Raw genomic sequence first — 27853 nt, 5'->3', positions numbered from 1 at the left:
GAAACGTTAAGCGTTAGAAAAATGAGAGAGTTCGAATAAGATGTTAAGAGAAATAAAAGGGCGATTAGGTCGGCTTATCACATCCAATCCGACCAAGCAGTGCCTTCCGATCACTTTGCTCCAGCGGAAGACGTCCACGACCACGGGGTCGCATATTTGAGGAACTGTTGGCCCGTCGCCAGTCTGCGCTGGCACTATCAGCGGCAATGGTCGTCCCAGCGGAGCTGTCCTTGCTGGAAACCTGGACTTGCCCAGGAGACTCAACTCCCTCATCCTCCTCGTCGGAACGAGTGTCCTCCGCATTCCCGGTGCGCAGCACCCCAACGGCAACACGGACGATCATCCCAAACCAGATCAGAGAAAGCACTTGCAGCGACATCAGGTACGACAGGAAGATCCACTTGATAGTCCGGTTCATGCAGATAGGTCCGTCGATATCCAGGAACGGGGAGAAGAGGTATTGCCATTGGTCGGGGTATCCGTCTGTCGTGAGCATTTCGGCGGTGGTGCCGGAGTAGCAGCCGTAGTTCATCTCGGCGGGGACGTCTCTGTAGATGGACCAGCAGAGTTGGAGGTAGAGGACGTGGCGGGCGATGAGCCATGTGATCATGAAGACTCCGAAGGCGATGTTGCAGCTCGTTTCGTATTTGAGGTATTTGAGGATTTTGGCGGTCTTCTCAATAGTTAGCATCAATACTCTTGGGATCCAAATAAACCCAACTTACCGGCAACAAAAGGTCCACGATATCCATCAAACACAACACCACATTCGAGACATTGTAGAAGCCGTAGATGTACGCAGAGCCCAACAGACTGCTGGTGATAATGTGATGGGTCAACATCTGGTAGTGGTCCTTCCGTCTCTCCTCAATATTGATCACCAGAATCTGCTGCACCCAAAACGACAACTGCACGAGCAGATACCACTTCAAAGTCCCAGATACACCCCTCGCAGGCCATTCCCTCCAGATTGTGGTATAATCGAGCCAGTAGTCCGAGTTCGACCAGATATACTATTTCCGTCAGTACCAGCCACACCCATAAATCAACACCTGTATAGAAGTCTCACCATCCCAAAAGTCCAAAAGAACCCATAGTACACCCACAACCACCCCTGCTCCGCGAACCGCACCGAGGCCTTGCGCTTCAATCCTGTTTTCCGAGCGAGCGGTTGAAACACCCATTCAATAGTAATGGCCCGGATGGCCGTGAACGCAATCGCGGAACCAAGCACAAAGTATAAATCATCCCATCCCTGCACGTAGACACCCTGCGACGGCTGGTAATACGATAACTGGAAGAACGGCGTGGTATAAGGTCTCAGCGAAGGATAGAGGTTATGGCAGGCCAGGAGCATGGCAAGGATCGTCAGTGAAATCCCTGCGGACAAAACGCTGTCAGTTTTCCGTCCCATTTCTTTTTTTTTTTTTTTTTTTTTCCCTCCTTTTCTATTCCCACTCCAATACAGGAAAAGCAGTGTAACATACCTATCTGGTTGGCCACCATCCATTCCCGAAAGGTGGTCTCTTTAGCAACAGGCCGGTGATGGTGATGGTGGCCGCCGGTGGAAGTCGAGACGCAGGCATTGAGGTCCGCAACCGAGGGCGACGGCGACGGCGACACGTCTTTTGCCATGACAGACATAGCACGGAGGAGAAACGAATCGAATGCTGCAGAGTAGGAATCACAATAGTTCGGGGAGCGGAAGAGAAGAAACAACAACGGGATTGTGGACGAGGGATCGGTGGTACATTCAACCCGCGGTTCCGCCGATGCGGGTACTTGGTTGAGCTGGCTTATGTCCCAACAAGAATGTACAGAGTAGTTGTAGAGAATACAATTATTCTCACACAAACGAAACAGACAGACAAAAATAATAACAATGGCACGAAACAAGGAGACGGCACAGAGATTGAGGGGAATGCGGTGGCCCACACCCCCGTCTGTCGCAGCCAAACTACTTCACCGCCGAAATTCAAGGCCAATGGCTGCTTCACGAGTTCCGTTGGGCTCTCGAACTGGTTGATCTGGACTTAACCGAAGGCTACTACTGCACGAAAGACGCTTTATGTACAGACATAACTCTATGCGGGAACAAATATATCAAGTCTATTATATTACCACTGCACAGGCCAACTAACTACTACGGGGTACTCACTACTCATCCAAAGCAACAGTCACCCCATTCACATACTCATTCGCATTGACCCCCAATTTGGCCAAATCCACGTTTCCCTGTCCAGCCATTGCCTGTGACATTGCCCGTACCACTTCCTCTTCTTCCCAGATACTCGCATCTCCATTCCCGACCACGCCTGCGCCCGCGTTCTCTCCGTTCATCGACACCACCGCCCGCCAATACGCATCGTCGTGGTCCTTCAGCGCCTTGTCCCGCACCACCGCATTCCGCGTCACGCTCAACGCATGTAACTTCGAACTGGCCTGCGCGATCGTGGGCAGCGACATGTCCACGAGTTGTCCGACTTGCTCCGCCTGCGAGGGGGGTTCGAAGAAGAGGCGGTTCGTGGCGGAGAGGTAGATCAGCCCCGCGCAGACGCTGTCGAAGATGGTGAGTAGCAGAGGGCGCAGTAGGCCGATTTGGTGATAGAGATCGGAGGGGGCGGCCATTCCGGCCCGGACGATAGCCGGTGCGTATTGGATGGGATCGTAGGTCGTGACGATGTAGATATCGAGTGCGGCGAGGGCGAGTCCGGCCAGGGTGAACTTGTTGCGCCAGCCGGCCGCATCGCGACCGGCGAACGGGGCGGATGTCACCAGTCCCACGATGAGCATATTGAGCAGATGCGGCAGTAGCGTATTAAACGGGAGGTAGTAGAGGATGTAAGTTCCGACATGGTCAAACGAGCAGAAGTGACACTGCGACAACGGTTCCGGTCCAAACCGCAGGTATATCTTCCTGGCCACGATAGTCGTAAACTTTGCCTTCAGGGCCTCATCCGCGGGTGTCAGGATATTCTCCGGTCGGAATCTAGCCAATCGAGTAAAGATAATATCGGTCGGGGTGGTAATGCGCGAGGCAGTTTGCGTGAAGATGTTCGGACTCGGAGCTCGGGGGTTGAACGGCAGACTGAGGAGTAGGAAGAAGGTAATCGCAAAAAATAGGGCGTTCAACGCTCGATTAGCAGAAGCCGGAAGATGACGAGGAGACTGTCGAGAAGCTATTGTGCCTCGTAAGTCGCGGTAGAGGTTGATTGCTCGGGGGATGAGGATCGGGGCGAAGAAGATGAGGAGGGACTTGATACTGTTTTCACATCAGCAAAACACTTTTCCACGTAGAAGAGAAAGAATACATACGTCCCCCATGATATCCCAAGCTCAGTCATTGTGTGCGATCTCCTTTTGCATTTCCAGGGACGTTGAAAGAAGATGAATCCAGCTGGCACCAATTGATCTTATCGCGCCAAGAGCGGAGTGCCCTGCGGAGTACGAGTATGGAGCAAGCCAGTTAAAATGCTAACAGAATGTTGATTATATATATATATATATATATATTTTTTTTTTTTTTATCTCTAGGTCCTCTCAATTACATAGCAGCCACATAATAACTATGTGGTTTTATGTAAGAAAGAATGAACACGAGCAAACAACCCAGATATAATAAGCGCTATGGTCTATAACAAAAACAATTAAGAACATTAAGAACAAACTTGGCATGTGGTCCTGCCATCCTGCCAAAGAAAGAAAATAAAAAGAGGTATACATGCCGTCAATCATAACGCCCGTACAAACCAGTTCAAGGTATCAATCCTATTTTATCCTACCCAATCCGTAACCACTCAAATATATCCTCCCTTCAGAGCCGGATGATGTGCCAGATCCGGAGGCGCAATGCCGGACTCATCTCTAGAGTATTTCGACGATGCTGCATCATTCGGAGGGGGGCTCGAAATTTTCTCGATTTTCAAAGGAAACCGGGTTGAGTTTCGGTCAGTTGGCGATTTCCTTCCGGCTTGAGGGCTGTATATCGGTAAGGTATCCTCGCGTTTCATGCTGAGTCTGAATGTTCTGTGACTACCGGTTCGCGGAATCTCTCCTTTCTGGCCTGCAACCGCTCCATAGATTCGAATTTGGCGTGCGGTGACGCCTTTCTCACCATCTGCGAAAACGAAGCTCTGCGGACATAGTTAGTATTGCTCGTCTAGAGAGAATAAACAGAACTTACCGAAACAAGGTTAATCGCGCTCATGACCAAGGCCAGAATCCCTGCGGAAAGAACGATCTGCCAAAATGTCATACCAAGATGGTCCTGACCCATATCTTTCCGGTTCAGATTGCCCAACACTCCGGCACCAAGCATGAACATCGCTATCCCCAAGGTGATGAATCCAGAATTATGTCCGAGTAATGGCCAATCCCGATCGAAGTAGCTGCGTAACCAGGGGAGTTCGGAAATGAGAAGGAATACTATTCGTCGTTAGCAGTGCTCCAGGTCATAGAACAAGCTCTACTTACTGCTCACACCAGCTGTCACGGCATGCGTGACGGCCTCGAAGAAGAAAAAGCCGCTCGTCAGCGAAATCTTCACCAGCATCACCGCGCTGGCAGCAATGATGTCCAAAAAAGTGATGATGTTGATAACTCGAATGCCATTGAGAATGACATATCCTGGGCCAGCCAGGCGTGCTTTCCATGAAGCCTTCATGATCGATAAAGCGCAAATGGGACTAATCAACCTCGACAGGAGAGATAAATGCAAGAAACGATATCCGGATATGAAAATATGTAGAGGGAAAAAATCCAAAATGTCTTGCGTCGAGTCAGCTCTTGCTTGATATTAGAGGGGAGGCTGTGTCATTGGTATAAAAAGAACGCCTCGGGCCAATTTGATAGAAAAAAAAAAAAAAAAAAAAAAAAAAACAAAAGGCCCCCAACAATGGGGCTATCAAGAAAAAAACAAGTCATAATCATTCAGCCCGAGTCTTTATTATTGACGCCCGCTTTGTGTTGGGCGAAAGCAGATAGGCGCCGAGTGAATCGACCCATTGTCGGACAGGGACAATAATGGGATGCACAATAGGAATCTGAAACAGGTCCCAATGGCTATTGAACATACAAGGCGGCTCTTTCAGGCCCTGATGAATAAATTGAATGAAACTCTTTGTCCGGATGGTTCCCTGGGTCGGCGTCTATGGGCCCTATGGCCTTTGCCGCTGGCTATGGAGACGCAGTGAAAATTCCATGGCGCTTAGACCAAGGAAAAAATGCAATGCATTTTACTCCATGCAGAAAATGAAACAATAACGAACATCGTATATGCTTCACATGATGTCAAAGAAGAGAAAGACTGGTTGATATTCATCGTTGTCGACGACAGCCGAAACGGGCAATGTCAGGTGATTGGCCCTTAATCTTTCTTCCTCCCCCCGACGAGCCATGTTTCATTTCTACTTTATCGTACTAGAGACAAACTAGGCGCCGCTCTATCGGAATCCGAGGTCTTTGTCGCTTTGGGAATCCTGCATGTCTGGTACTGAGCAACGTGCGCCATTGTCTGCAGCTCGTGGTCTGACCTACAAGGTACTCTCTCTTCAACTTGGACATAGTTAAACATGGGTGCCCTAAATGGAATGCAATGTCTTTTTGTAAAGCAAATCTTGAAATATAATTAGCGACCGACAAAATGTAACAGAAAGCGCCGTTCGGCTAGGGAATACGGAGCACAGAGCACCAAATGGCCCAATGGCCGTTCTCTGCAGCCTCAGCGCCTAACCCAACATTGTGTGCAGACAGATGCATATCATTCTCCAGTTGGGCAGCATATCTATTGGTTGCCATATCTCCTGCTCGGGGAAGGATTGCTTAAGCGCTCAATCAGCCATGCGTTCGAACCGCCCAGAATGGCGTATTGCAGTGGCTCAATGCATCTCTACCATTAGATGCGATTGCGCAGAAGTACGAGAAAGAGGAAGCATGACCTTAATAATGGCGCTATCCCTGGTAGCACAAGGCCATGAGGCCTTGTTCTCGTATACCCATAGTAACGGTTTAGTATGACCATGGTAAGTGTTCCAATTGACATTTGATGCCATAATCCCAACTCATGTTTGCCAGATCGACAATTATGGACTCAAAACATTCCTACGCACCCTTGTCCCTGGCGAAAAACCGAACATCGAGTAAGAGATCCGGATCCCCGGGTCGCACCAACAGGCTGATTTAGAATCCAGCATTGTGGCCATTCACGGCCTCAACCCGAAAAATAAAGAGAACCACGCGGAACGAACCTGGGAGTCAGGAGGCAAACTGTGGCTGAGAGATTTCCTTCCGAAGAAATTGCCGCAGGCTAGGATTTTCCTTTATGGATATAACTCCAATGTCGCTATCCAATCTTCGGCTGCGGGGATACGGGACCAGGCGCAGAATCTACTCAGCAGGTTATGGCTGGAAAGAAAGGTATTGGCTTGCTATCTCGTGCAATACATGGGGAAGACGGGAGCTGACATGTAAAATAGGGCTGTGAAACTCGTCCAATTTTGTTTATTGCTCATAGTCTGGGCGGGATTGTTGTCAAAGAGGTAGGCATTGTTGTTCCGGACAAAGGATTGGCTGAGCCAGCTGTTTTCTCTTTGACTGCGTACTGATTATATTCTATACAGGCCCTCGTACAAGCCAAACTTGGTGACGTATATTCCTCAATCTTCAAAGCCACCTTTGGCGTTGTCTTCTTTGGAACGCCGCATCGAGGAAGCCCTTTGGCGCGTATCGGGGATGTGTTTGCTAAAGTTGCAAGAGCCGTTTTAAATACCCCAAACAATACGTTTATGAATGCACTGAAGAAGGATGACCTATACGCCACCGAACTTTCGTCCAATTTTCAACAAATACAAGAGCAGTACCAGTACCTGAACTTTTATGAGACTTTACCGCTGAAGAGTTTCAATCTGGTAAGTGAACTTATCCATTATACAGCTGCTACGGACACTCACCCAGATACAGATTGTCGAAAAAAGCTCCGCGGTCCTTGGTCTACCTGATACAAGGGAGAAAAAGATAGCCTTGAACGCCAACCACGAGGAAATCTGTAGATTCGCGAGCGAAGACGACGAGAATTACCGACACGTCTCAGCATTTCTGGTCGACCTTGTCAAAACGAGGATGGATTTCGAAGAGCAGTCCATAGTTGAAAGTTTCAACAGTTTGAGCAGTACTTTGATGGATGGCTTGGTTGAAGAACGTGAACCAAGCTTCTGTAAGTTCAAGCAAGAAAAGATGTCAAGGACCTGCTAACAGTTGAATGACAGTCATGGTACCATACATGCGCAATGAGGTCTTTGTCAACCGCGGGCCTATTATTGAAAAGCTTAAAGACCGAATACTCCCAATCGGGGAATCACACTCGCGAGTGGCTCTTTTCGGTCTTGGTGGTGTCGGGTACGTCTATCTATCACGAGTCTCAGAAGATTAGCAGCTAATGGTATACCTAGTAAATCGCAAGTCGCTATCGAGATTGCGTATCAAATGCACACCGAACTACCCCATGTATCTGTTTTCTGGATCCATGCAAACAGCATTGAACGATTCCGAGAAGGATACCACAACATCATCGATGAATGCAATATTCCAGGTCGAAACGAAGAAAACTGCGACAAAATGGCCCTGTTCAAATATTGGCTTGAAAAGGAACATAAAGAATGGTTGTTGATCATTGATAACGCCGACGAGGCTTCCCTCTTCGCATCGAAAGCCGAACTCTCACGAGAAAAGACAGGGGCAGATCAGTCGATACTTCAATACCTGCCTGAAAGTCCTCATGGTTCGATTCTAATCACAACAAGAAATCGGGCTGCGGGAGTCAAGTTCACCAGAAATCTCTCCCCGGAGCTCGTCGAAGTTAATACTATGACGGAGGACGAGTCGAGCCGCCTCATCAGGTCAGCCCTGTTGGACGATATACCCACCGATGAAGAGATATATGAGATCTCAGATTTACTTGGTCACTTACCGTTGGCACTTGCGCAAGCTACTGCATTCATGCAGGAGAATGTCCTCACCATAAGCGAGTACATTGAGCTCTACAAGGACAGCGACGAGACACAAATGGACTTACTATCGGAGCCCTTCGAGACCCTAGGCAGGGATAGTCAAGTCCCGAATGCTGTTACAACCACGTTGATCATATCGATCAACCAGATCAAGAAGAAGGACCCGAAGGCTATAGATATCCTATCTCTAGTCGCTTTTATCGATCAACACGACATTCCAAAGAGTCTTATACAAGCAAAAGTTAAGCGTCCATTGGATTTCACCAAAGCTCTGGGGACGCTGAAAGCGTTCTCACTTATCACTGCAAATGAACGGGGAAATTTCTCCCTTCATCGGTTGGTCCAGTTAGTTCTGCGAAAGTGGCTGATTATCGAAGATAAGTTCGAGGATCAAGCAATTCAGGCCATGGACGTTCTTGCAGAACTATTTCCAAACGCGAAATTTGAGCATTTAGCCATCTGTAAGGCTCATTTCACCCATGCTTTCTCGGTCCTCAAATTCATCCCCGAATTACACGGCAAACTACTGAGACGACGACTATACCTCCAAGAAGGAATAGCATTCTACCTGTGGACACAAGGATACTACGACGAAGCGGAAAAACTAGATCTACTGATCGTCGAGGAAAACGTTAAAGAATTCGGAATGGAACACCCCGAAACCCTAGAAAGTTTCGAGAGTCTCGCAGCAACGTACGAACAACAAGCGAGATGGTCCGAAGCAGCGAGGTTAGACCAACATGTTCTCGAAGTCCGAGAAAGAACGTTGGGGCCAACGCATGACCTCACGCTCACAATCAAATCGTGCCTGGCAAAGCTGTACAGTAAACAAGGACGGCATGAAGAGGCAGAGACCATGGTGATGGACGTGCTGAAGACCAGACAATCGATACTTGGCGCAGACCACAAATATACAATAACTACCATGGCTAATTTGGGGATAATATGCCGTCGCATGGACAAATTTGAGCAGGCGGAGAAGTTCATGCATCACGCTTGGGACTGGAGGAAAAAGAATCTTGGTGTAGACCATGAGGATACCCTGGATGTCGCAAGTACTCTTGCGGTCATCTATACCGACCAGAATGAACTGCAAAAAGCAGAGCAATTGACTCTTCAAACTTTGGAGGCGCAGGGAAGACAACTGGGCCCAAAACACCCGGCAACACTGATTACCAAAGGCAACTTGGTGAGTATTTACCAAAGCATGGAAGAATGGAAGAAAGCCGAAGAATTGGCACGCAATGTGACCAAGGATCACATCGAGCTGCTGGGACCGAGTCATTATGAAACACTGCTCGAAAAGCAAAAGCTTGTCGATATTTACCTCCAGCAAGGCTTTGTTGAGCAGTCCGATGCATTGGGGGACGAGGTCACGAGGGACAGCATTCGCAGACTTGGGTTAGATCATCCGTTCACCATCGAATGTATGCATGACACCGCTATTACTCGAAAGCGCCAGAGTAGGGATGCGGAAGCAATCCAGTTGATGATCAAGGTGGTTAACTGGAGAGAAAAGAGCTTGGGACCTTATCACGACGATACTTTGATGCCCTTTAAGATGCTATGTGACTGGTGTGGAGCAGACGAAGCGATAGAGATGCTCCTTGACGCTGCTGAGATGCGATGAAATGTATTTGTTAGCCGTATTGTATATATGTTTTAGACACTTCGATATCATCACCTTATCCTGACCCAATACTGACCTCACCATCTACCAAGATCTCTCTGTCCCAAATCTATGGTCACGGTACTGTAGATTCCTCAGGTACTGAATTGACAAAGTGAAGGAACGGACTTGTAGACCCGAAAGAAAAAGCCGGATCGGCACTAGTTAAATTCCGATTCCCCTGGTAAGCGCTGTGCATCGCATCCCTGCTTCCTTGCTCGCCTCTCATTGTTGTTGGACAAAGAACCCTGTACATTGTGCTATATACACATTTCGTTATCGACCAGTGATCATCGAGATACTACAAAATGGCCCGAGGAAACCAGAGAGAAAACGATCGCAAAAAGAGCCAGAAAAAGATGGCTGGAATGGTACGATTCAGTCCCTTTTTCGCCCCTGCAAAAATTTCTTCAAGGCGACTGACAATTGTTTCTCTGCTCTTATAGAAAGGCAAGAACACCATGACTGGATCCGAACAGCAACGCACAAAAGAGGACGTGGCTGCGAAAATGCGCGAAAAGCAAAGACTCGGTTTGTACCCCTGCTACATCACTGTCACCACGAGGCATTGGCTAACGTCTTTGTTTCACTGATTAGCCGACGAGCGCAAGGCTGCTGGTCAGAAATAAGAAACTCCGAATACCCTACCTGTGTGACATCCTTTCGACCCGGATATCTGGAACGCGCCGATCGGATACCTGATTGCTTCGTTGACTGTCTTTGTCTTTTCGCTCTATATGTGCCACTCATTCAATGACCTTATCAGTTGCACCCTGTGGAAACATTGGTCGAGCTTTGTTAATACTGCGTCGGGTGAAGTCTGGGACAATTGCATACGAGGAAAGACTTGGGATCATGTACAAAACGCGGCCGGGATATCATGGATCGGGGGATCTTGTTCATGTCCATTTTTGTTCACCCAGTCATTCTTACTAGCGAGGCGTTTCAACGTTTGCATACGCAAATTAGCTGGCGTTTTCTGCGTTCTTTCGTATCCTTAATCCTGGGTACAGGACTTCTCCACGAAGATACGGCATACGGCTATACCCCTGTTGATACTGAAATAGACTTATATTTAAACAGTAGAGCTGTAGAGGGTATCTCGAAGGTGAGGAATGCAAATGCAGATGAACTAGGTAGCAGCGGCCCAGTATGTCTCTGCCATGCCCAACCATGTCTTCCATGACTTTCCAGGCAGAGCTGTACCGTCATGTTCTCCCGCAGAAGTCTCCAATAGACCCCGAACCGCATCTACGACTCCCATCTTCCTTATCGCCAAATCAACAAACGTCCAGAGACTCTCACCGGTCCACCCGATATCCAGCGCAAACCGAACCACCGTATCCACGACACGCGCCTGCACGTCCCAACGATCGGGTATAGCCTCGAGGAGATACAGCGCAAACATCCACCCCGATATATCCCGTGTATTTGCCTGGCACCAAGACATGGTTCGTTCGAGGAGTGCTATCGTTATATCCTCCGCTTCGGGTCCCGTTTTCGAAAGAAGGGTGTGCAATTGGCGCATGTAGCTAAAGGCGTAGTAATTGCGGGGATGCAGTTCTCCGGAGCGTAGGACGATGGATAATTCGGATTGTAGTAGCGATTGGGTTGCTTTTGGTGTTTCTCCCAGTTCCCGGATACCGAGTGTCCGGCGCAGTACCCATAACCGATGCTGCCATAAAGTCGGAGACTTGGTATGTCGATGTAGCGGAGAGCAAAGATATGAAGCCGTCAATGTGAGTTCTGTATCCAGTGTCTCCAGGGTGTCATCATTCCGTGCCTCGAGCATCTTAACCAGCCGTCGTTTTCGCCAGTTACAAGCCGTGGCGTGCTCCGCGGCGAAGAGTATGATGATTTCTGAAGCCCGCAAAACATCCTCATCCTCATATAACTCCTCTGTTTTTGTAGAGCTTTGTTTCTCAAAGAAAACCCGCCTGGCAGCCACAAAAGCCCCCACCAGGACTTTCTTGGTGATGCCTACGGAGCATCCATCGTGAAGCAGGGTACCGAAGCCCGGAGGAAGGATTTCGATCTCAAGGGTTTGATTGTGCTCATGCCTTGTTGTGAAGATCTTAGCAAGTTCTGCATAAGCTTGCTCGGGAATTGAGAGTGGTAGAGACATATTGACTGTAGGTTTTGGTGGAGGACTTCTCGGAGGTTCGATCTTCCCGAGCGGAGGACAAACACAAGTTTTGCAACGTCATTAATTTACAGGCAGCTATCTATCTATCTTTCTGCTCTGTTTTTCCACGCAGGCGAGTTCGTCGATTTATCTCGTCGGTGATATTTCATTCTCTTGCTCCTGTTATTCCTTCGTTTTTAATATACTGCCTTACTCCGGACGGAACCTGCTTCATTCGCAATCGACGCCCGTCACGGCCGCGAAACCACGACCATCGCAGCCATCATGCTATCCCTCGTCCTGACTTTCTTCCTGATCCATGTCGCGATCCATCTGATTAACACTGTTGGCGCGACGACAATTGACAACCTGGTATGTCTCCGCACTCTCCCCAGACCAACCTCCGGACGAACAGCATGGCTAACACCTTGTCATGAAAACAGCTATGGATTCTCTATTTGAAGCTACCAACCTCGACATCGGGACAAGGTCGCGAGGCAGCCCGGCTAAAACGCGAAGCCCTTGAGTTGAAACGAGACATGAACAACACCAGCTCCCAGGATGAGTTTTCGAAATGGGCCAAGCTGCGCCGTCGACATGATAAGACCTACGAGGAGTATGAGTCTGCGAGTACGTTTTTCCTGCAATACAAGCGAAGAAGAGAGGGAAAACAGAGAACAGAAGCTAACGACCACAGACAAAGCACTTAGCTCGCAGAAATCCTCCTTCGACTGGGCCATCAAAATCGCCCGCTGGATCAGCACGAGTGGCCTCAAGCTCTTCCTCCAGTTCCGGTACAATTCTACGCCCGTCTTCGTTCTCCCGCCCGGTTGGTTCCCGTATTACGTTGAATGGGGTTTGTCGTTCCCCAAGGCTCCTATGGGATCGGTTAGTGTGCAGGTTTGGAGCTCTGTGTGTGGGGTTGCTGTGAGGGTGCTGGCTGAGATTATCTCGACTGTTCTGCTGTGGGTCGGGAGCCGGATACAGCAGAGACGTGCTGTGCCTGTGGAGGCGAAGACGCAATGATTTGACGCTGGTTACGCGTTACGCTATATGAAAAAGGATCTAAGTTTTTGTATAGGTGTTTTATTATATTGGGCTATTTATTTTGAATAATAACAGACTCATCTTTGATGTTCATCAGATATGAAAACAATCGTTTATAATCAACAACCCCGTGCCGTAGCAGGAGTCTCAGGGCTTGACTCTATGATTGGTATATCATCACGCGAACGTAAGAAAAAGCAAGCACTGAAGAAAAGAGAGTCCGACCCCTTCGACAGGGCTTCTGTGACCGACGGAAATCATCCAGAGGACGTCCCAACCAGCCACCGCTTTGCCATAAGCTACAGACTCGAAAAGAAAAAAGAAAGGTGAACTCCTCGCCTCAAGAATGAGCCCCATTGAGTTACTCCCCCAGAGAATGAGAAGAGCAATCGCATAACTATCCAGCCACGACGAAAGGCAACCCAATAAACCCCTCTCCAATACCCAGCTATACCACCATTGTTACCACCTGACGGTGTCGGGCATAGACTGAGGCATTGGGAGGGAATAGGGCGTATAAGCCGCTATCGAATTGCTTCTATGGCGGCGCGTTTCCGCATTGCCTGGTCCATCTCCGAAGAAATGGTCAGGGTGTCCGGGGACTTTCTCCCAAAGCTGGTTTTCCGAAAAGGAAAAAGATATCGAGAGATATCTTGTGTGTAAGCTTTGAATGCGATTCTTTGAGCGAGGAGTTGAGGAGGAAAGAGGAAGGAAAAGAGAAGAGAAAAAAGTTTCGGGCCTTTTTTATTCGGCTAAGGTCGGGTGGAGCACGCTAGCTTTTTTGGGATTTTTAGCCACGTGATCTGTTTAGGAAACGGCCAATCATATTACCCAATGCTTGTAGGAGCAATATCAGAGCACAGAGGTACAGGACTACCAGTCTAAGCATTAAGATGAATACAATTGCTCCTTTTGATACCCTATGCCATAATTACAGAATATACAGCAGAATTTTACGCCTTGGCCTTGGTCTTCTTCTTGTCGGCCTTCTTCGCCTTCGCTCCGGTCTTAGCGGCAGCAGGTTCGGCCTTCTTCGACTCCTTCACTTCCTCAGCCTTCTTGGGATCCTCCTTCTTGGACTTCTTCTGGGTATCATTCTCCTTCTTGGACTCGGTCTCCTTGGGTTCCTCAATGGCCTTCACAGGTTCCTCAATGGCTTTCACGGGCTCCTCAGCAGGCTTCGAGTCCTCAATCGCCTTGGGCTCCTCCTGAACCGGAACCTCGTCCACATCCATCAGCTCAGGGAGCTCGACCTCGTATCCGACAGCCTTGAGTTTCTCAGCCTTGGCGAGACGTTTATTCTGCTCCTTCTCGATGCGGTCCGTCCACTGCTCACGAGTCTTGCCCTTGTCCAAACGCTTCTTCTCGATCTTGTTCCACGGGGTCCTCTTGAAGCGGCGGTTGGCGCCCTTCCAGATGTCGGGGTGCAGCTGTTCGGAGGGGATGTATTTGCACTTCAGGATGTGGCCGAACATTAGGTAGTTATCCATGGTCTCTGCGGCGATTCTGGCGACGGCGGACGAGGCGAATTCAACGAAAGCGTAGTGCTTAGAGCGACCGGTGATACGGTTGCGGGAGAGACGCAGACGGGTGATCTCGCCGAATTGCGAGAAGTAGGCGCGCATCTGGTACTCGTAGAAACCGTGGGGAATGCGTCTGTAGAAAAATATGTTAGATGATGGACGATAATAGGCTCAATTGAAAGCAACTCACCCAATATAAACGGTACCGGGAGCCTGGTTTTCACCTTCCTCGGCAGCCTTCTTCTGCTTCTTCAAGATCTTGCGCTTCGCCTTCTTCGAGTCGGGGATGTTAGGGACGGGCTGTTTGGGATCGAATCCTTCATCATCAGATGCGTCTTCGTCGCCGCTACTCTCGAAACCACGGATAAGAGCAGTCGTCTGGTCATCCTCGCCCTCATCATCACTACCCTCAGAAGCAGGAGCATTGGCCTCTTCCTCCTCAGATTCCTCAGGAGTAGGCTGTTTCTTAGCCTTGGATTTTGTGCTAGCCTTCTCAGCCTTGGGAGCTTCCTTCTTAGCAGGAGCATCCTCTTTCTCCTCCTTCTTAGTCTTCTTGTTGGTAGGCTTCTTCTTCTCCGGCTCAGCTTCCTTCACCTCAGGCTCATCCTCCTCATCGCTACTCAGGAAATCAGCGGCGCGCTTGCGAGGCTTGATCTGTCTCTTCGGCTGCTGCTGCTCCTTCTCGCCATTGGTCTTAGGCGCAGCATCAGACTTGGTCTCCTTGGCCGCGGGAGCATTCTTCTTGTTCTTCAGAGCGGACTTGGGGGCAGCTTTGGGTGCTTCGCTGGGTTGAGGCTCGACTTTCTTGGTCTTTTTCGCGGGAGAGTCGCTGGCGCCGGCGGCCGCAGCTGTTCAGGTCAGCATTAGATTTTTCACCGGGACAAAGGGAATGGGGATTATTTTACCCTTTCTCTTGGTGACTTTCTTGTCCGGTGCCATTTTTCTTGCTTTTTACGTATTCAGCGTAAATTGCAAGCTGGTTCGTTCGTGGAAAGTAGCAGATGCGGACTTTTTTTTTTCTTCTTTTTTTGCCCTTTTTTTTTCTTTTCTGCCCCGACGAAACAGCGCTAAGCGGTGAGCTCCTGTCTTAGCTCCGCCTCCGCTCTACCAAAGATACTCCATAGATTTCAATAACAACGACAAATTCAGAGCCATGGGGAAAAAGAAAAATGCGACGAAACCGCTAACGCAAGAGGAAATATGGGATGATTCTGCGCTCGTCCGGACCTGGGACGAAGCCGTCGAGGAGTACAAGGTGAGTAACTTTTGATCCGCGATATCGAGCACGTGATCTTTATCTGACGAGAGAACAGCTCTATCATAGCATCCATGCTAAGGGGGAGAATGTTGAGGATGTGTTGAGGCAGGCTGCGGTGGAGGAATCTGGGGGGGGAATTGGTCCGGCTGAAGAAGAACAGCAGGAACAGCAGATGGAGACTGATGATGTTGAGGCTCCGGAGGTTGTTCCTGAGGCTGGACAAGATGTATCTGAGGTATGGACGTCTTTTTCTTGTTGCATATATTTCTGAAGGGTTATGCTGACTTTGAACAGGAAACTACAGAATCGTATCAACCTCCTGAAGCAAACCCTATTGCTGAGGCTGGAGCTGGGACAGGTCCTGCTGCCGCATCCCCGATGCCTCATCCAGTGCTATCATCAGGTAAGGATCCTTTCTGCATGGAGATATAACTGATGTGCTAACATATGCCAGTTCAAGATGAAGGGCTTAAGAATCTGATGATGTCCTGGTATTATGCCGGGTACTACACCGGACTCTACGAAGGACAGCAAAAAGCGAACGCGAGCAGGAACGCAAACTCGTGATTTGATGTCACTAGCTCTATGGAATGAACGACCTAATCCTCAAGAGGCTTGCTCAAAGTCGCATGGAGTGTGACGAGGAACTCCACACCGGGCTACGCATTTCATAAATTCGGCTACATCGATATACCGTCAGAGTTTAAAGGGCCGCCAGACGGATATGCACCCGCCCATTGAGAACCAAGCGGGGTGGCAGATTGCTGAAGAAGCATCGAAAGCATACGATATCGGACTTACATGGGTTGACAAATACTCTTTTTTTTTTTTTTTTTTTTTTTTTAATTTATACAGGTAGCCTTGATTTGAGCGTTCGGCTTCAACTATACTGTATGCAGCTACTGCAGGAAATCCCACTAATATTAATTACTTATATTGCAATGCATTCCCAGCTTCAACTATCTATCCATCCATGAACCCTCACCCACAACACATACCCAAGGACCATCCCCTCCACTCACATCACACGGCGTTCAGCTCACCCATTTAAGAACCCAAGAGAGACCCAAGCAGAGGACCAAGGAGCGGAATGGAATCAAAAGCGCTCTTGCTCTTTCCACCACTAATAGTCTCCTGCGGGGGAGCAGGGGTAGCAGAGGAAGAGGGAGTGGCCGACGCCGATGCCGACGCCTTGCTAGGGGTGGCCGAGGAAGAAGCAGGAGCATGCACGCGAGCGTTCGAGGGCGTGGGCGCCGCGGAGTCGGCCATTTCTTCGGCCATCTAGTGTTTGTTAGTTGAGGTGTATAAGGTGTGAGAGGGGGGTGTAGACGTACGTGGAAGGCCCAGGCGTTGGGATCAGGACGGTTGTTCTGGGCAGTAGGGAGGGCAGTGGCGAAGACGGCCAGGAAGAGGCACAGGGCCAACATGGAGAGGCTGAGACGGGCCATTTTGGATTGTTTTCGGTCTTGTTTAGAAGCGAATGTTAAGTATACTCAAAGAGTGGACAGGCGTATAGCCAAATGGATAAGGAGTGGTTTGGATGAGCTTTAATGAATGATAGACTGAGACAGCGCAAAGAACGAGAGAGCAATGGACTACGTGCGATGAAGTATCATTTCCATATTTTTATATTGTCGAGCAAAGGGATGTTATTCTCATTTGGCTTGCGTGTGTATGCATAGACAAGGGGATCCTCAGAGTAGGTATGCATGTTTGCCTTCATGGGAATGAGGTACGTGCTTTTATCACGATTCACGACTCGTGCAAGGGAATCCAATCGGATGGTCTCCCTTTGCAGTTTGAAAAGCTTGTCTCGGACTCGACAGCAAGTCTAGTCTCTGGCCCAAGCTTGATACAGGCACAGTAGCATCGTGCACACATTCCCGCCCTTGATCGACGGCCGACAGCAAGGGTAGAGGTACGCATACAAAAACAGTACTGGCTCATTTGTCAAGCAATGCGTATGTCTATGCAACGTTAAGCGTTGTAAATTCCACAGAATACAGCTCTACGAACTGGAATGTCTCTCCCTTCATTGACACGTTTCGTTCCATACAAGAGAAGCGGACGCAACACAAGGGAGATTTAACGAAGGACATTGGTCCTTGTTGGAACTTATTTTGGGCACAAATTTGACCTCGAATATCATGGGGATATGACAGACAAGACTTCGAAAGTGCCTGTACTATGATACTGTTTACCTGTGGGTTAGTGAGTCGAGAAAACAAGGCGAGCAATTGACGAGTACGCGGAGTCAAGCCACGGAAGCTCATTTTCTTCCTGGACAAGATCTCCAGGGACTCATTCAATGATCCATCGATCCATTCCATCATTCAAATACAGATAGATATCTCGGATTCTGCGTGCAAAAGATGTATGCTCAAAGCGAACCTGTGCACCAATCCAGTCTGGTGACGGGATTGTAATTAAGCATAGCTTCTTTCTCGGTCTCGGACTATAATTTGTGGACGGAGTGGTGCGTTTACACCATCAACAAGGGTATGTTGGAGACCTGGGATATGTATGAGAGAGAAGAAGAAAAGGAAAAGAGGGAGAAAAATGCGATGCAAAAAAATTTATGGCGGTGGAATGCGGTGGGGCTCCGGGATATTATGAGGCCGAGCCGTTCCCAATCGGGTAGTGTTAGTACGGGGGAGTGGTTGTCTGTGAATTCATGAATGAGTGTAGTATTAACTAATTGCAGACTACTTTAAGGGGACGCCAAAGCATCGTCAAATATGGATATAACTAAACGCTTAAAAACGAGCGAGAACTTTGTCCTGAGTATCGGCCAAGGCCCACTGGTCGCCGTGCTTCTTGCTCAGAACCGACTTGGCCTGTTCAGCAGTGAAGCCTTTGGCCTCAACAGCCGGGTTGTATCCTAATCCATTAATCTTACCGATTTCAGTGCTCGATACAGGGGCGGCAATCTTGCCGTCAGCGCGCTTGTAGACCGTCACAACCACGGCACCACCCAATCCCAGGTTGTGCTGCAAAGCCGCGTCCGTGCCAGAGATCAACCGGTTGTTGGCCCAGCCACGCAGGTGCCAGACCAATTCTGCACACTGCGCCAGACCGGTCGCACCGAGCGGGTGGCCCTTGGAGATGAGCCCGCCCGATGGGTTGATGACCATCTTGCCGTTGTAGGTGATGTCACCCTTGCTGACCATCTCGTGCGCCTTGCCGGGCTCGCATAACTCGAGAGCATCAATGGTGATCATCTCGTTGGCGGAGAAGCAGTCGTGCAGTTCGCACACCTTGATGTCCTTCACATTGACACCAGCCTCTGCGATAGCCGCTCGGCAGGCGTTGCGGGCCATACTGAAACCCATCAGGTCAATTGAGCTGCGATTGTAGAGCGAGGGAGTGTCGGTTGCCAGCTGCTGGCCAGCGATCAAGACTGCCTGGTCCTTGAGATGTGGACGAGCGTCAAGGAAAGCCTGAGAAACGACGACAGCAGCAGCACCTCCGTCCGAGGTCGGGCAGCATTGCAACTTGGTCAGGGGTTCGTGGATCATGGGAGACTTGACGACTTGCTCAAGGCTGTACTCCGTCTGGAATTGCGAGTAGGGGTTGCGCTTGGAGTGTTCATGGTTCACCCGGGCGATTTCTGCAAAGTCTTCCAACTTGGCTCCGTATCTTCGCATATCTGTTAGTATTCAATCGTAATCCATGAGGGAATGAACATACTTCTCCATATATTCACGACCCGCATTACCAAACATCTGAGCCGCACCGGGAGCGTTGCTGATCCCTCTCGTCTCTGCCATCATTCTACCAAGCAGACCTGTCGGGTTCGCCCGGTCCTGGTACATTGACTGGAGACTTCCCGGGTTCATTTTCTCGAATCCAACAACAAGCACACAATCCGCGGCGCCATGGGAGACCAGGGTGCGACCCATAGCCAAACCGGTGGATCCCGTCGAGCAATTGTTGTTGACATTGTAGATGGGGATTGAGGTCAATCCGAACTGATAGAAGACCCGTTGGCCGCAGGTACTGTCGCCGTAGACATAGCAAGCGACGCCCTGGTCGACATCGTCGTAGTTGATATGGGCGTCCAGCATGGCCTTGACACCGGCTTCGAAGCCCAGCTCATGGTAGTCGACCTTGCCACGGGGCTTGATGAACTTGGTCATGCCAACGCCTAGAACGTAGGCCGGCCCTGCTTCCTTTCTGCCCATGGTGTAGGTATGTCTTGTTTATTGAATCGGATAAGGGATGGATAAGTGTCGATGCGGAGTATGGAATGGTATCTGGTATTTTTTTTTTTTTTTTTTTTAAAAAAAAAAAAAAAAAAAAAAATCAATACTTCAAACGAGAAACAACCAACAGAAATCCACAATCAGGATCCTAAATCGACTTTATTCCAGCTCAATGCGGGATATATTGCGGAGAAGAATAGACGGGGAGCCGATTGCGGGGACATCGTGGCCGCGACCGAAAAACCGAGGTCCCGAGGATATTGGCTATTAAACATATGTTCTCCGTACGACGCCTTCTGATTCTGTTGCTTCTTTATTCCTGGCGACAATCAATAGTACTACTTTGTAGTCATCCAGAAAATACTAACTAGTTACCCCAATACATAACTATCTAATGTCAAGTTTAACCTGGTAACACAACAACATATTCCCGAGCATATCTCTATCATAGACTGGAAAGACATAACAGATGATATCCTTGGATGGACTTCACTTATACCCCGGAGTATCCCTGGTATGCGTATACTTGTAAGTCGTCTGCCTCTGAGGTCATTGGATGTAATCAATGCCCCGTCAATATGCGATATTCGGCTTCCATTGGGACGCTGCGTTGGCTCAGAGGACATTCCCTGGTAGGATATTTTTTGGATAGCAAAGACAACGATGGCCCTGAAGCTTATCCAATCGCCAAGTATATGCAGTCAGTGGTTAAGGCTTTACCCCGTGAGCCTTCGCTGTCGATGTAGCTATCCTTCACTGATGCAGACTTCCGGATCCTCATATTTCAAACCGTCTCCTTCGCATGTAATATGGAATAGACCAAGACCACTCCATCCGTAGACACATCAATTCGTCATCACAAAAGCTTCGCAAGTGCCACTGCATGCCTATCTCAGATTCAGGCGTCTGTTCCAGCAGCCTCCCAGCCCATGAGAGTGCTTACCCGGGTAAGACAGAGCCATAGGAACGGATAGAAGCAGACTTGGGACAGCATCAAATGCTTCCCGACAAACCCAGGATCACCACACATTACACGCAACAAGCAATCACCGTGGATCCTGTTCAATTCAGTTCCATACTCCATAGATCCTCCTCACCCATAGGTCCTGGACAGTTGCTCGCTTTTAGCCTTTGGAGAACAGACGCGGATCATAGTGTTCAAACAACGCAATAGACAGTCATCTCTATAGTCCGCGAACAATTTTCTTCTTATCTTCTTACCCTTGTATATAGAAGTCTAGCTCGACTCACGAAGACGTCACTCCGCTGTGCCCCTAACCCGATTTAGAGGGGTATTCTGGGCCACCCCACCGCCTTGGCCCACATGCTTTTCTCTCGAAGAATCACTGGAGGAACATTTTCGGTTGAACAGCCATCCCGCGGTGTTCGGCGCTATTGTGTCTTGCTGTGATTTTCACTGGCAATTGGTATTGCTCTTCACCTTTAGGGAGCAGATTCTGGGTCAGTCTAGAGGTATGTGGTCTGCTTGTTGCTCGTCCTTGGCGCGGTCATACGGAAAAAAAAAAAAAAAAAAAAAAAAAATAGAGGACAAATGAAGAAACGTCAAAAAATGTATGGCTAGCTAACTGATGGCCGGTGGCGTCGGTATTCTTATAGGGTGTTCACTGAATCACACGTCTCTCGTTCCCCTCCAAGACCCTCTGGACGTCCTGCTGTTGGATTTCAACCAACTCGGAATATAGACACGGGAAATTCGCTACACCTTAGTCGGCAATTGCATCGGCTGTGTGTTCACCCGCTCTCAACCTCTTGTCGTCTCAATTATACACATTACCACGATCAAAACGACATTCCTCGTCTGTCGAGAAGCTGCAGGCTACAAAAACGGTGTTCAAGCCCACGTTAATGGACAATTGTGGGACGCCGAACGGTCTGCTCGCAAGTTGAGAGACCGCTTTGCGTTCCATAGGGTTCCCCAGCCTGCTTTCACCAGGCCACAGTGGCCCCGACATCGAACACTGCACAGGCAGTCAATAGTCTCAAAAGAGACGAAGAAGAGGAGATACAAACTAGTCTTGGTCTGCCCTCAATGGGCTACTTCCGGGAATGACTATTGACAGACCATCTGAACATGCACCTTTCGCCTCTTCACTCTCCAATTCCTCTACTATAAATCCTGTCTGGACAATGGATGAATCGACTCGCAACAAACTTCTCAAGCGGTATAAGACGCAGGTGGCCTCGGGGACTTCGACCATCTGCGCGACTCTTGCTGTGGTAGGTGGCCGGCGCATCGGGCATTGAACGAGAAGGCTGTCTACGAGTCATCTGTACTAATACTGTCTCTTTGCAGACTCCTCTGGAGAACGTCAAGACACGTATGCAAACGTGAGCGATGTCAATGGCCTCAGAATATTGCAGACAACCACTGACTTGTACAAGACATAATTTTCCGAATATCTTCCAATGTATTCGCTATTTATGGCGGACAGAGGGCCCGCGTGGCTATGTTGCTGGTTAGTTGACGTTAATCCCCAATCTTCCATTCGAGCTCAGATTTAACTCGTGGCCTTTATTTTAGGAGCTCTGCCACCTTTGGCAAGTGTCACGGTGGTTCGTGTGATTAACTTCTCCACGTACTCCAACGCAAAGCATAGTATTTCCGGCTTCTTTGAAAGAATTACAGGCGAAAATCCCTTGTCACACTACAATAAGCCGGGTAGTGGCCCTACCGCGTCGAGTATCTTAACGTTCACCCTTTCTGGATTCTGCGCCGGTGCTATTACCTCCCCTCTGGCCTGTAAGTCTTCTTGAAATGATTTTTAATTTGATCGAAGTCTGACCCACTTTGTATAAGGTCCATTTGAACTCACCAAGAATGTGGTTCAAACCTCCGTTTTGGTATCTAACCGCTCTATGGCGGCCCCTGATGCGGTCAGAGACCCTGATTTGCGTAATAGGCCGCGGCTCAATACCATTGAAGCGGTCAAACAAATCATCCAGCGCTATGGGTTCCGTGGCCTTTACACCGGGTTCCATCTGCATGCTCTGCGTGATAGCGTTGGGTCCGCCCTATACTTTGGAGTCTACGAGACTGTCAAACAAATCACGGTTAAAAAACTAGGCCCTGACACTTCTCCGTTTGGCGGTACTATGGTTGCGGGGGCCGTTTGCAGTACCGTGCCCTGGTTCTGTGTAAGTACTACATGTCTGCTTGGACATACAATTTGCTTACCACGCGTCTTTAGACCTATCCCCTCGATACCCGCAAAACACGTGCGCAGAGCGTTCTGCTTGGAAAGACCAAGCAAGTCGGAGAGGCCTCGGCAGCCGTCTCCAAATCGAGCATGTACAAAGGCATATCTATCATCCTGTTCCGGACAGGCATTAACAACATGATCTTGTTGAGTCTCTTCGAATATATCAAGGCGCGTATCAACCAGCTAGAGGTATAGCGCGTCATTGCATAAATGGTGATTTTGTATTATTATTATTATTATTATTATTATTTTTTTATTTTTTATTTATTTTTTATTTTTTTTTTTGTTTGCAAATCTGGATTCGGGGGAATATTGTCATCAGGTATTTATGTTTGTTTGCTTTTTTCTGTCTGATGATTGATTATGATCCCACGTACATATATGTGCAATAGCATGAGCCACTGCTTCAGGATATACAACATAGGTCTAAATTAGTGTATGGTTTCATAGATCAGGAGCAGTTGGTGCCCGATCCATCAGGCATCAGGACGTCATCCGTTGCCCGGTGGGGTTTGGCTTTTCCTTCGCTGTCAACAAACCAGAAAATTAAGACTCCCAACGCGGACTTTGGTTCTTCTCCTGGCTCGCCTTTTGCCTGGCTTTTATAATGGCAGCGTATGTCTATACTTCTCCTCTTACGAGATACCGGTTTCTTAATCCTGTCCCGCTAACCAATGCCCATCGCACAGCAACATTCTCCAACTCCCGTTTCGGCGCTCCCACGGCGTCTCTCTATCGGATGCAATCACCCAATATATCTCCTCCAAATATGACCAGCGTCCGGATATGTTTGCAGAGGATCTGCTGATCATCGACCGTCTACGAACTGAGGCTATCAATGTCCAGGAACCGCATGTCAGCGGGATCAGTCGGTTGGTCACGTATGCGGCGCAGTTGAAATGGCTGAGTGGGAAGTTTCCGATAGACGTGAGTGTTCATACAACCATGGAAGCTATGAATCTTGCGATGAAGAGGGCGAATATTGATTGTGATTTATAGGTTGGGGTGGAATTCCCGTGGTATCCTGCGTTTGGGTTGAACGCATCTAGGCCGAGTATGTCCCCACTGGAGTACACGGGAAGAAACAGACTGACGGAATTATCAAGCTTCGCAGAATAACCTCCGCTTCGAGCTCGCGAATATCCTATTCAACCTAGCGGCCCTGTACTCGCAACTAGCATTCAACGTGAACCGCACCACCTCCGAAGGACTCAAACAAGCCTGCAACTACTTCTGTCAGTCAGCCGGTGTCCTAACAAACCTGCGAACCGATATTCTATCCGACCTTCGCACCTCACCGCCAGAAGATATGGACGATATGACAATCCAGAGTTTGGAACAACTGCTGTTGGCGCAGGCGCAGGAATGTTTCTGGCAGAAGGCTGTCAAGGATGGGTTGAAAGATGCGTCGATTGCACGGCTTGCGGCTAAAGTGTCGGATTTCTATGCGGATACTGGGGACTTTGCCGTGAAGTCAAATGCGATCAGTCCGGAGTGGATTCACCATACGACGGCTAAGCATCACCACTTCGCTGCGGCTGCGCAGTACCGGCAGTCGCTAGACTGTCTCGAGAAACGCAAGTACGGTGAAGAGGTTGCTCGTCTTCGTGACAGTTTGACATGTGTGAATGAGGCGTTGAAGGAGTCGCGATGGATTAATCGCGTTGTGCTGGGTGATCTAAATGGGTTGAAGAACCGAGTGACGGAGGATCTGAAACGCGCAGAAAAGGATAACGACGTGATCTACCTCAACCCGGTGCCACCAAAGTCGGAGCTCAGGGCCATTGATCGAGCCAGTATGGTGGCAGCGAAGGCGCCGTCGCAGGTGACGGATGCTATTGCTATGCTTGGAGACAATGGGCCTCTTGGTCAACCACTGTTTTCGAAGCTGGTCCCGTATGCTGTTCACATCGCAGCCAGTATCTACTCTGATCGTCGTGATCGGTTGATCAATGATACCGTCATCGTGGAGCTGGAATCAATGACGGACAAGATCAGGGAGTATGTCCCTCCCTGTTAAAACCGCATAGGACGTTTACTGACGAGCACAGTCTGCTATCATCCTTGAACCTGCCTGGCTCACTCCAAGCGCTGGAGAAGCCACTTGGCCTTCCACCCACGTTGGTCTCGCACGCCGAAGAAATGCGCCAGCAAGGCGGATTGAACGAGCTACGAAAGTCTCTCGAGGATACCTCCAAGGTCAAAACCAACGACAAAGCAGTATTCCAGGAGGCCGTCGAACTTCTGCAAGCAGAAAAGGCCGAAGACGAGAGTTCACGCATGAAATACGGAACAGACCGGTGGTCGAGAGAACCGTCTCAAAAGGCAGCGCCAAAAATCTACTCGACTTCCAATGATATCAACGGATACTTTGCATCTGCGCAGAACAGCGACAACCTTGTTGAGAGGAAGATTAAGGATTCTGAGGCGATCTTCCGAGTGCTGACGGGCACCAACCGTGATCTCGAACACTATGTGCCTAGTAGTAGGAGGGCGGCGATTCCGCCGGAGTTGGAACAGGAAACCATTCGACTACGGGGGCGCTTGAGTGAGCTTAGTCGGTTGGAGAACCGACGGAAGCGACGGGTCCTGACGCTGAAAGATAAAGCTCGCTCGGATGATATCAGTAAGTGCACGCCTGAGATACTAATGGAATTCTCATGCTTATAATCTTCAGGCCATTCCCTTGTCAGAGAAACAGCCCGTCTGGAGCGCGAATTCCCCATGCAAACAATCCAAGCAAGCCAATTCGAGGACCTCTTCGAAGAAAAACTCCACCTCTACGACTCAGACAAGCAAATGGTCGAACAAGAACAGCACGACCAGGATCAGGTCGCCGCTCAGGTTCGCGAGGCCAACCGCGCATTTACGAATGCCCAGCACGGTGATGCCTCGTCCAAGGCGCGGGAAAAGGCGCTGCAGGAACTCGAGAACGGGTATCTGAAGTACAAGGAGATTCTCTCCAACATTGAAGTTGGGAGGAAGTTTTATAACGACCTTGCGAAGCATGTTGGGAGGTTCCGGGATGATTGCAAGTCTTTTGTGCAGCAGAGGAGAATGGAGGCTAGTCAGATTGAGGCGTATGTTCTTCCCCTTGGACATTTATTGATGTATACTGACTGGATAGTGAAATCTCGAGCGTCGCGGCAATGGCATCGCTTAACATCTCTCAACCGCATTTCCGCCAGCAGCCAGCAAGCCATCCGTCCGCGTATAGCCAGCCCCAGTCTCAGCCTCCCGTCCAGCCCAAAACACAACCTCAACCACAGCCAAAACCAGTGGTGCAACCGCAAGCTCCAGCGCCATCGCCGCCGCAGCCTCAGCCGCAACCGGTGCAAGTGCAACCAGTGCAACCCCAACCACGACCATCAGCTACCGGAGAACCATTGCAAGCACCACAACCGACACGCGCACCGGTGCCCGTTCCCACGCCGGGGATATGGTCTCCTGAGATGGGGATACGATTCGGAGGATCGCCAACAGGAAGGGGACAAGGTCAGCCGGGGCAGTGGAATCCTAACCAGGGGATACGATTTTCTTAGCAAGCCAGTATATATTGCATAAGTTATATACAGTAATCCATTGCTATCAAGCTATCAACAAACAAAGCAATTAAGTATGCACACGCATCAAAATAGCAGCCCCCTGCGCCGCCAACTCCCGGGTATCAATATCCAAATCCTCCCTACAACTCAAAAACTCGAATTTCTCAATCCACAACTTCCACCGTTCCTTTGTGATAACATCCCCCTTCGCCCGTACCCCAGACTCAGCCCCCTCCTTCTCACTCTTCTTCTCCCCCTTCCTCGCCCACAACTCCTCCCCCATAATAATCACCCACACCCCCGCCGCCGCGACAAACGCCCGCACCTTCCGCGCCTCCTTCACAGGAACATCCCCTTTAGTATCATCCTTATGCCTCTGCTCCAGTGCATGCCGCAGCTCAAAGATCCCAACCCGCCCCATATCGGCAATATCCCGCCTCGTCACATGCGCCAAAAACGCATTCAGATTCTCCCACCCTGCAATCTCAAGATCCTTGTACCCGCTCCCCGCACCGGGCGAATCATTCAGTACCTCCCTCGTCGCGGGCCCGAATATACTAAGTACAGACCAGAGCTCGCCATCTTCGTAGATCCAGTTATCTTTGGTTTTCTGGTCGATGTTTGACGGAAACGGGGGGTCTGGTTGTGTCTTTATAGTTTCGAGGAGGGAGAGGAGTTTTGTGTGGCCTTTAGAGGGGGTGGAGGGGTCTAGGACTGCCGCTGGGGGTTTTTGGTCGGCGGGATCGACGCGGGGGGTTTTCTTTGCGGTCCAGAGGATGGTGTACCAGAGGTCCCAGAGGAGGACTTCGGTTTCTCCTATCTCATTATTAGCATTCCAGTTCTAACACTGGGGAGATAGCAATTCATAACCAGGAGGGAACGTACTAACGTCGCCAGACGAATATGCCTCGTTCACCGGCTGCACGATTTTGGATACGGCTGTCGGCAGATCGATTTCATCGGCCATGTACGCTTCCACGAGCGGGGTGAAGGGGAAGTCTGGGCTCCCGCGGAACCAGTTGCGGTGTTGGGAGAGTTCGTCGAGGGTGGTCATTGTGCACTGTATTTCTTGAACAATGTCTGGTGTAGTTATGTTGAATCACAGGTACTTGGCCTGTAGATAAGGATATTTGTACTGTACTTTGTATGGGGCTGAGCTGGGCGGGGAGATACGGATAGAGCCGTGATGGATGATGTCATTGTGTTGCATTAGGATGTATAGTGTGCATAAATGGGTGGTTATGCAGTTACGCTAAC

General features: G+C 49.4%; 13 protein-coding genes across 13 annotated transcripts; 6 read left to right on the top strand and 7 right to left on the bottom strand.

The window, feature by feature from the left end:
• Positions 1-64: 64 nt before the first annotated feature.
• Positions 65-1635, bottom strand: ASPGLDRAFT_120557 (putative longevity-assurance protein (LAC1); the record flags this gene model as incomplete). Its single annotated transcript, XM_022540148.1, has 4 exons — positions 65-673; positions 726-1013; positions 1070-1380; positions 1488-1635. The coding sequence occupies 4 exons, from the start codon at positions 1633-1635 to the stop codon at positions 65-67; spliced, it is 1356 nt and encodes a 451-aa protein (XP_022403829.1).
• Positions 1636-1928: 293 nt separating this feature from the next.
• On the bottom strand, positions 1929-4883 carry ASPGLDRAFT_72446 (uncharacterized protein). The gene is made up of 4 exons (XM_022549614.1): positions 4474-4883; positions 4184-4425; positions 3859-4133; positions 1929-3262 (listed from the first exon to the last, which is right to left on the bottom strand). Exons 1-4 carry the CDS (start codon positions 4661-4663, stop codon positions 2158-2160), a joined length of 1812 nt encoding a protein of 603 aa, XP_022403828.1. The 5' UTR covers positions 4664-4883; the 3' UTR covers positions 1929-2157.
• A 1128-nt stretch (positions 4884-6011) lies between these two features.
• On the top strand, positions 6012-9762 carry ASPGLDRAFT_80025 (uncharacterized protein; the record flags this gene model as incomplete). Its single annotated transcript, XM_022550049.1, has 8 exons — positions 6012-6020; positions 6073-6137; positions 6189-6414; positions 6474-6536; positions 6618-6905; positions 6958-7210; positions 7263-7392; positions 7446-9762. 8 exons carry the CDS (start codon positions 6012-6014, stop codon positions 9631-9633), a joined length of 3222 nt encoding a protein of 1073 aa, XP_022403827.1. The 3' UTR covers positions 9634-9762.
• A 218-nt stretch (positions 9763-9980) lies between these two features.
• Positions 9981-10301, top strand: ASPGLDRAFT_32859 (4F5 domain protein; the record flags this gene model as incomplete). Its single annotated transcript, XM_022544233.1, has 3 exons — positions 9981-10043; positions 10119-10203; positions 10270-10301. The coding sequence occupies 3 exons, from the start codon at positions 9981-9983 to the stop codon at positions 10299-10301; spliced, it is 180 nt and encodes a 59-aa protein (XP_022403826.1).
• A 503-nt stretch (positions 10302-10804) lies between these two features.
• ASPGLDRAFT_120240 (uncharacterized protein) lies at positions 10805-11797 on the bottom strand (the record flags this gene model as incomplete). Its single annotated transcript, XM_022540125.1, has 1 exon — positions 10805-11797. The coding sequence occupies one exon, from the start codon at positions 11795-11797 to the stop codon at positions 10805-10807; it is 993 nt and encodes a 330-aa protein (XP_022403825.1).
• A 285-nt stretch (positions 11798-12082) lies between these two features.
• ASPGLDRAFT_64396 (guided entry of tail-anchored proteins factor 1) lies at positions 12083-12823 on the top strand (the record flags this gene model as incomplete). The annotated part of the gene is made up of 3 exons (XM_022548771.1): positions 12083-12169; positions 12241-12427; positions 12495-12823. 3 exons carry the CDS (start codon positions 12083-12085, stop codon positions 12821-12823), a joined length of 603 nt encoding a protein of 200 aa, XP_022403824.1.
• A 758-nt stretch (positions 12824-13581) lies between these two features.
• Positions 13582-15651, bottom strand: ASPGLDRAFT_1131983 (RNA-binding protein). The gene is made up of 4 exons (XM_022539609.1): positions 15273-15651; positions 15148-15215; positions 14558-15087; positions 13582-14500 (listed from the first exon to the last, which is right to left on the bottom strand). The coding sequence occupies exons 1-4, from the start codon at positions 15304-15306 to the stop codon at positions 13798-13800; spliced, it is 1335 nt and encodes a 444-aa protein (XP_022403823.1). The 5' UTR covers positions 15307-15651; the 3' UTR covers positions 13582-13797.
• Positions 15521-16192, top strand: ASPGLDRAFT_32855 (uncharacterized protein; the record flags this gene model as incomplete). Its single annotated transcript, XM_022544232.1, has 4 exons — positions 15521-15622; positions 15681-15860; positions 15920-16028; positions 16080-16192. 4 exons carry the CDS (start codon positions 15521-15523, stop codon positions 16190-16192), a joined length of 504 nt encoding a protein of 167 aa, XP_022403822.1.
• Positions 16193-16469: 277 nt separating this feature from the next.
• On the bottom strand, positions 16470-17199 carry ASPGLDRAFT_55613 (uncharacterized protein). The gene is made up of 2 exons (XM_022548148.1): positions 16960-17199; positions 16470-16906 (listed from the first exon to the last, which is right to left on the bottom strand). Exons 1-2 carry the CDS (start codon positions 17071-17073, stop codon positions 16673-16675), a joined length of 348 nt encoding a protein of 115 aa, XP_022403821.1. The 5' UTR covers positions 17074-17199; the 3' UTR covers positions 16470-16672.
• Positions 17200-18287: 1088 nt separating this feature from the next.
• Positions 18288-19907, bottom strand: ASPGLDRAFT_165586 (putative sterol carrier protein). The gene is made up of 2 exons (XM_022542612.1): positions 19316-19907; positions 18288-19264 (listed from the first exon to the last, which is right to left on the bottom strand). The coding sequence occupies exons 1-2, from the start codon at positions 19807-19809 to the stop codon at positions 18382-18384; spliced, it is 1377 nt and encodes a 458-aa protein (XP_022403820.1). The 5' UTR covers positions 19810-19907; the 3' UTR covers positions 18288-18381.
• Positions 19908-21897: 1990 nt separating this feature from the next.
• Positions 21898-23246, top strand: ASPGLDRAFT_120405 (putative mitochondrial carrier protein; the record flags this gene model as incomplete). The annotated part of the gene is made up of 6 exons (XM_022540134.1): positions 21898-22068; positions 22145-22179; positions 22234-22307; positions 22373-22591; positions 22649-22986; positions 23040-23246. 6 exons carry the CDS (start codon positions 21898-21900, stop codon positions 23244-23246), a joined length of 1044 nt encoding a protein of 347 aa, XP_022403819.1.
• Positions 23247-23658: 412 nt separating this feature from the next.
• On the top strand, positions 23659-26593 carry ASPGLDRAFT_23170 (putative pH signal transduction protein PalA; the record flags this gene model as incomplete). The annotated part of the gene is made up of 7 exons (XM_022543251.1): positions 23659-23666; positions 23741-23978; positions 24051-24105; positions 24158-25052; positions 25103-25677; positions 25729-26131; positions 26179-26593. The coding sequence occupies 7 exons, from the start codon at positions 23659-23661 to the stop codon at positions 26591-26593; spliced, it is 2589 nt and encodes an 862-aa protein (XP_022403818.1).
• A 70-nt stretch (positions 26594-26663) lies between these two features.
• On the bottom strand, positions 26664-27650 carry ASPGLDRAFT_32851 (DUF3632 domain-containing protein; the record flags this gene model as incomplete). The annotated part of the gene is made up of 2 exons (XM_022544231.1): positions 26664-27412; positions 27482-27650. 2 exons carry the CDS (start codon positions 27648-27650, stop codon positions 26664-26666), a joined length of 918 nt encoding a protein of 305 aa, XP_022403817.1.
• Between the last annotated feature and the right edge of the window lie 203 nt (positions 27651-27853).

The sequence above is a fragment of the Aspergillus glaucus genome (assembly GCF_001890805.1).
Source record: "Aspergillus glaucus CBS 516.65 unplaced genomic scaffold ASPGLscaffold_4, whole genome shotgun sequence".
In the NCBI taxonomy this organism is placed as follows: Eukaryota; Fungi; Ascomycota; class Eurotiomycetes; order Eurotiales; family Aspergillaceae; genus Aspergillus; species Aspergillus glaucus.
This window is presented reverse-complemented; position numbering and strand designations above follow the sequence as displayed.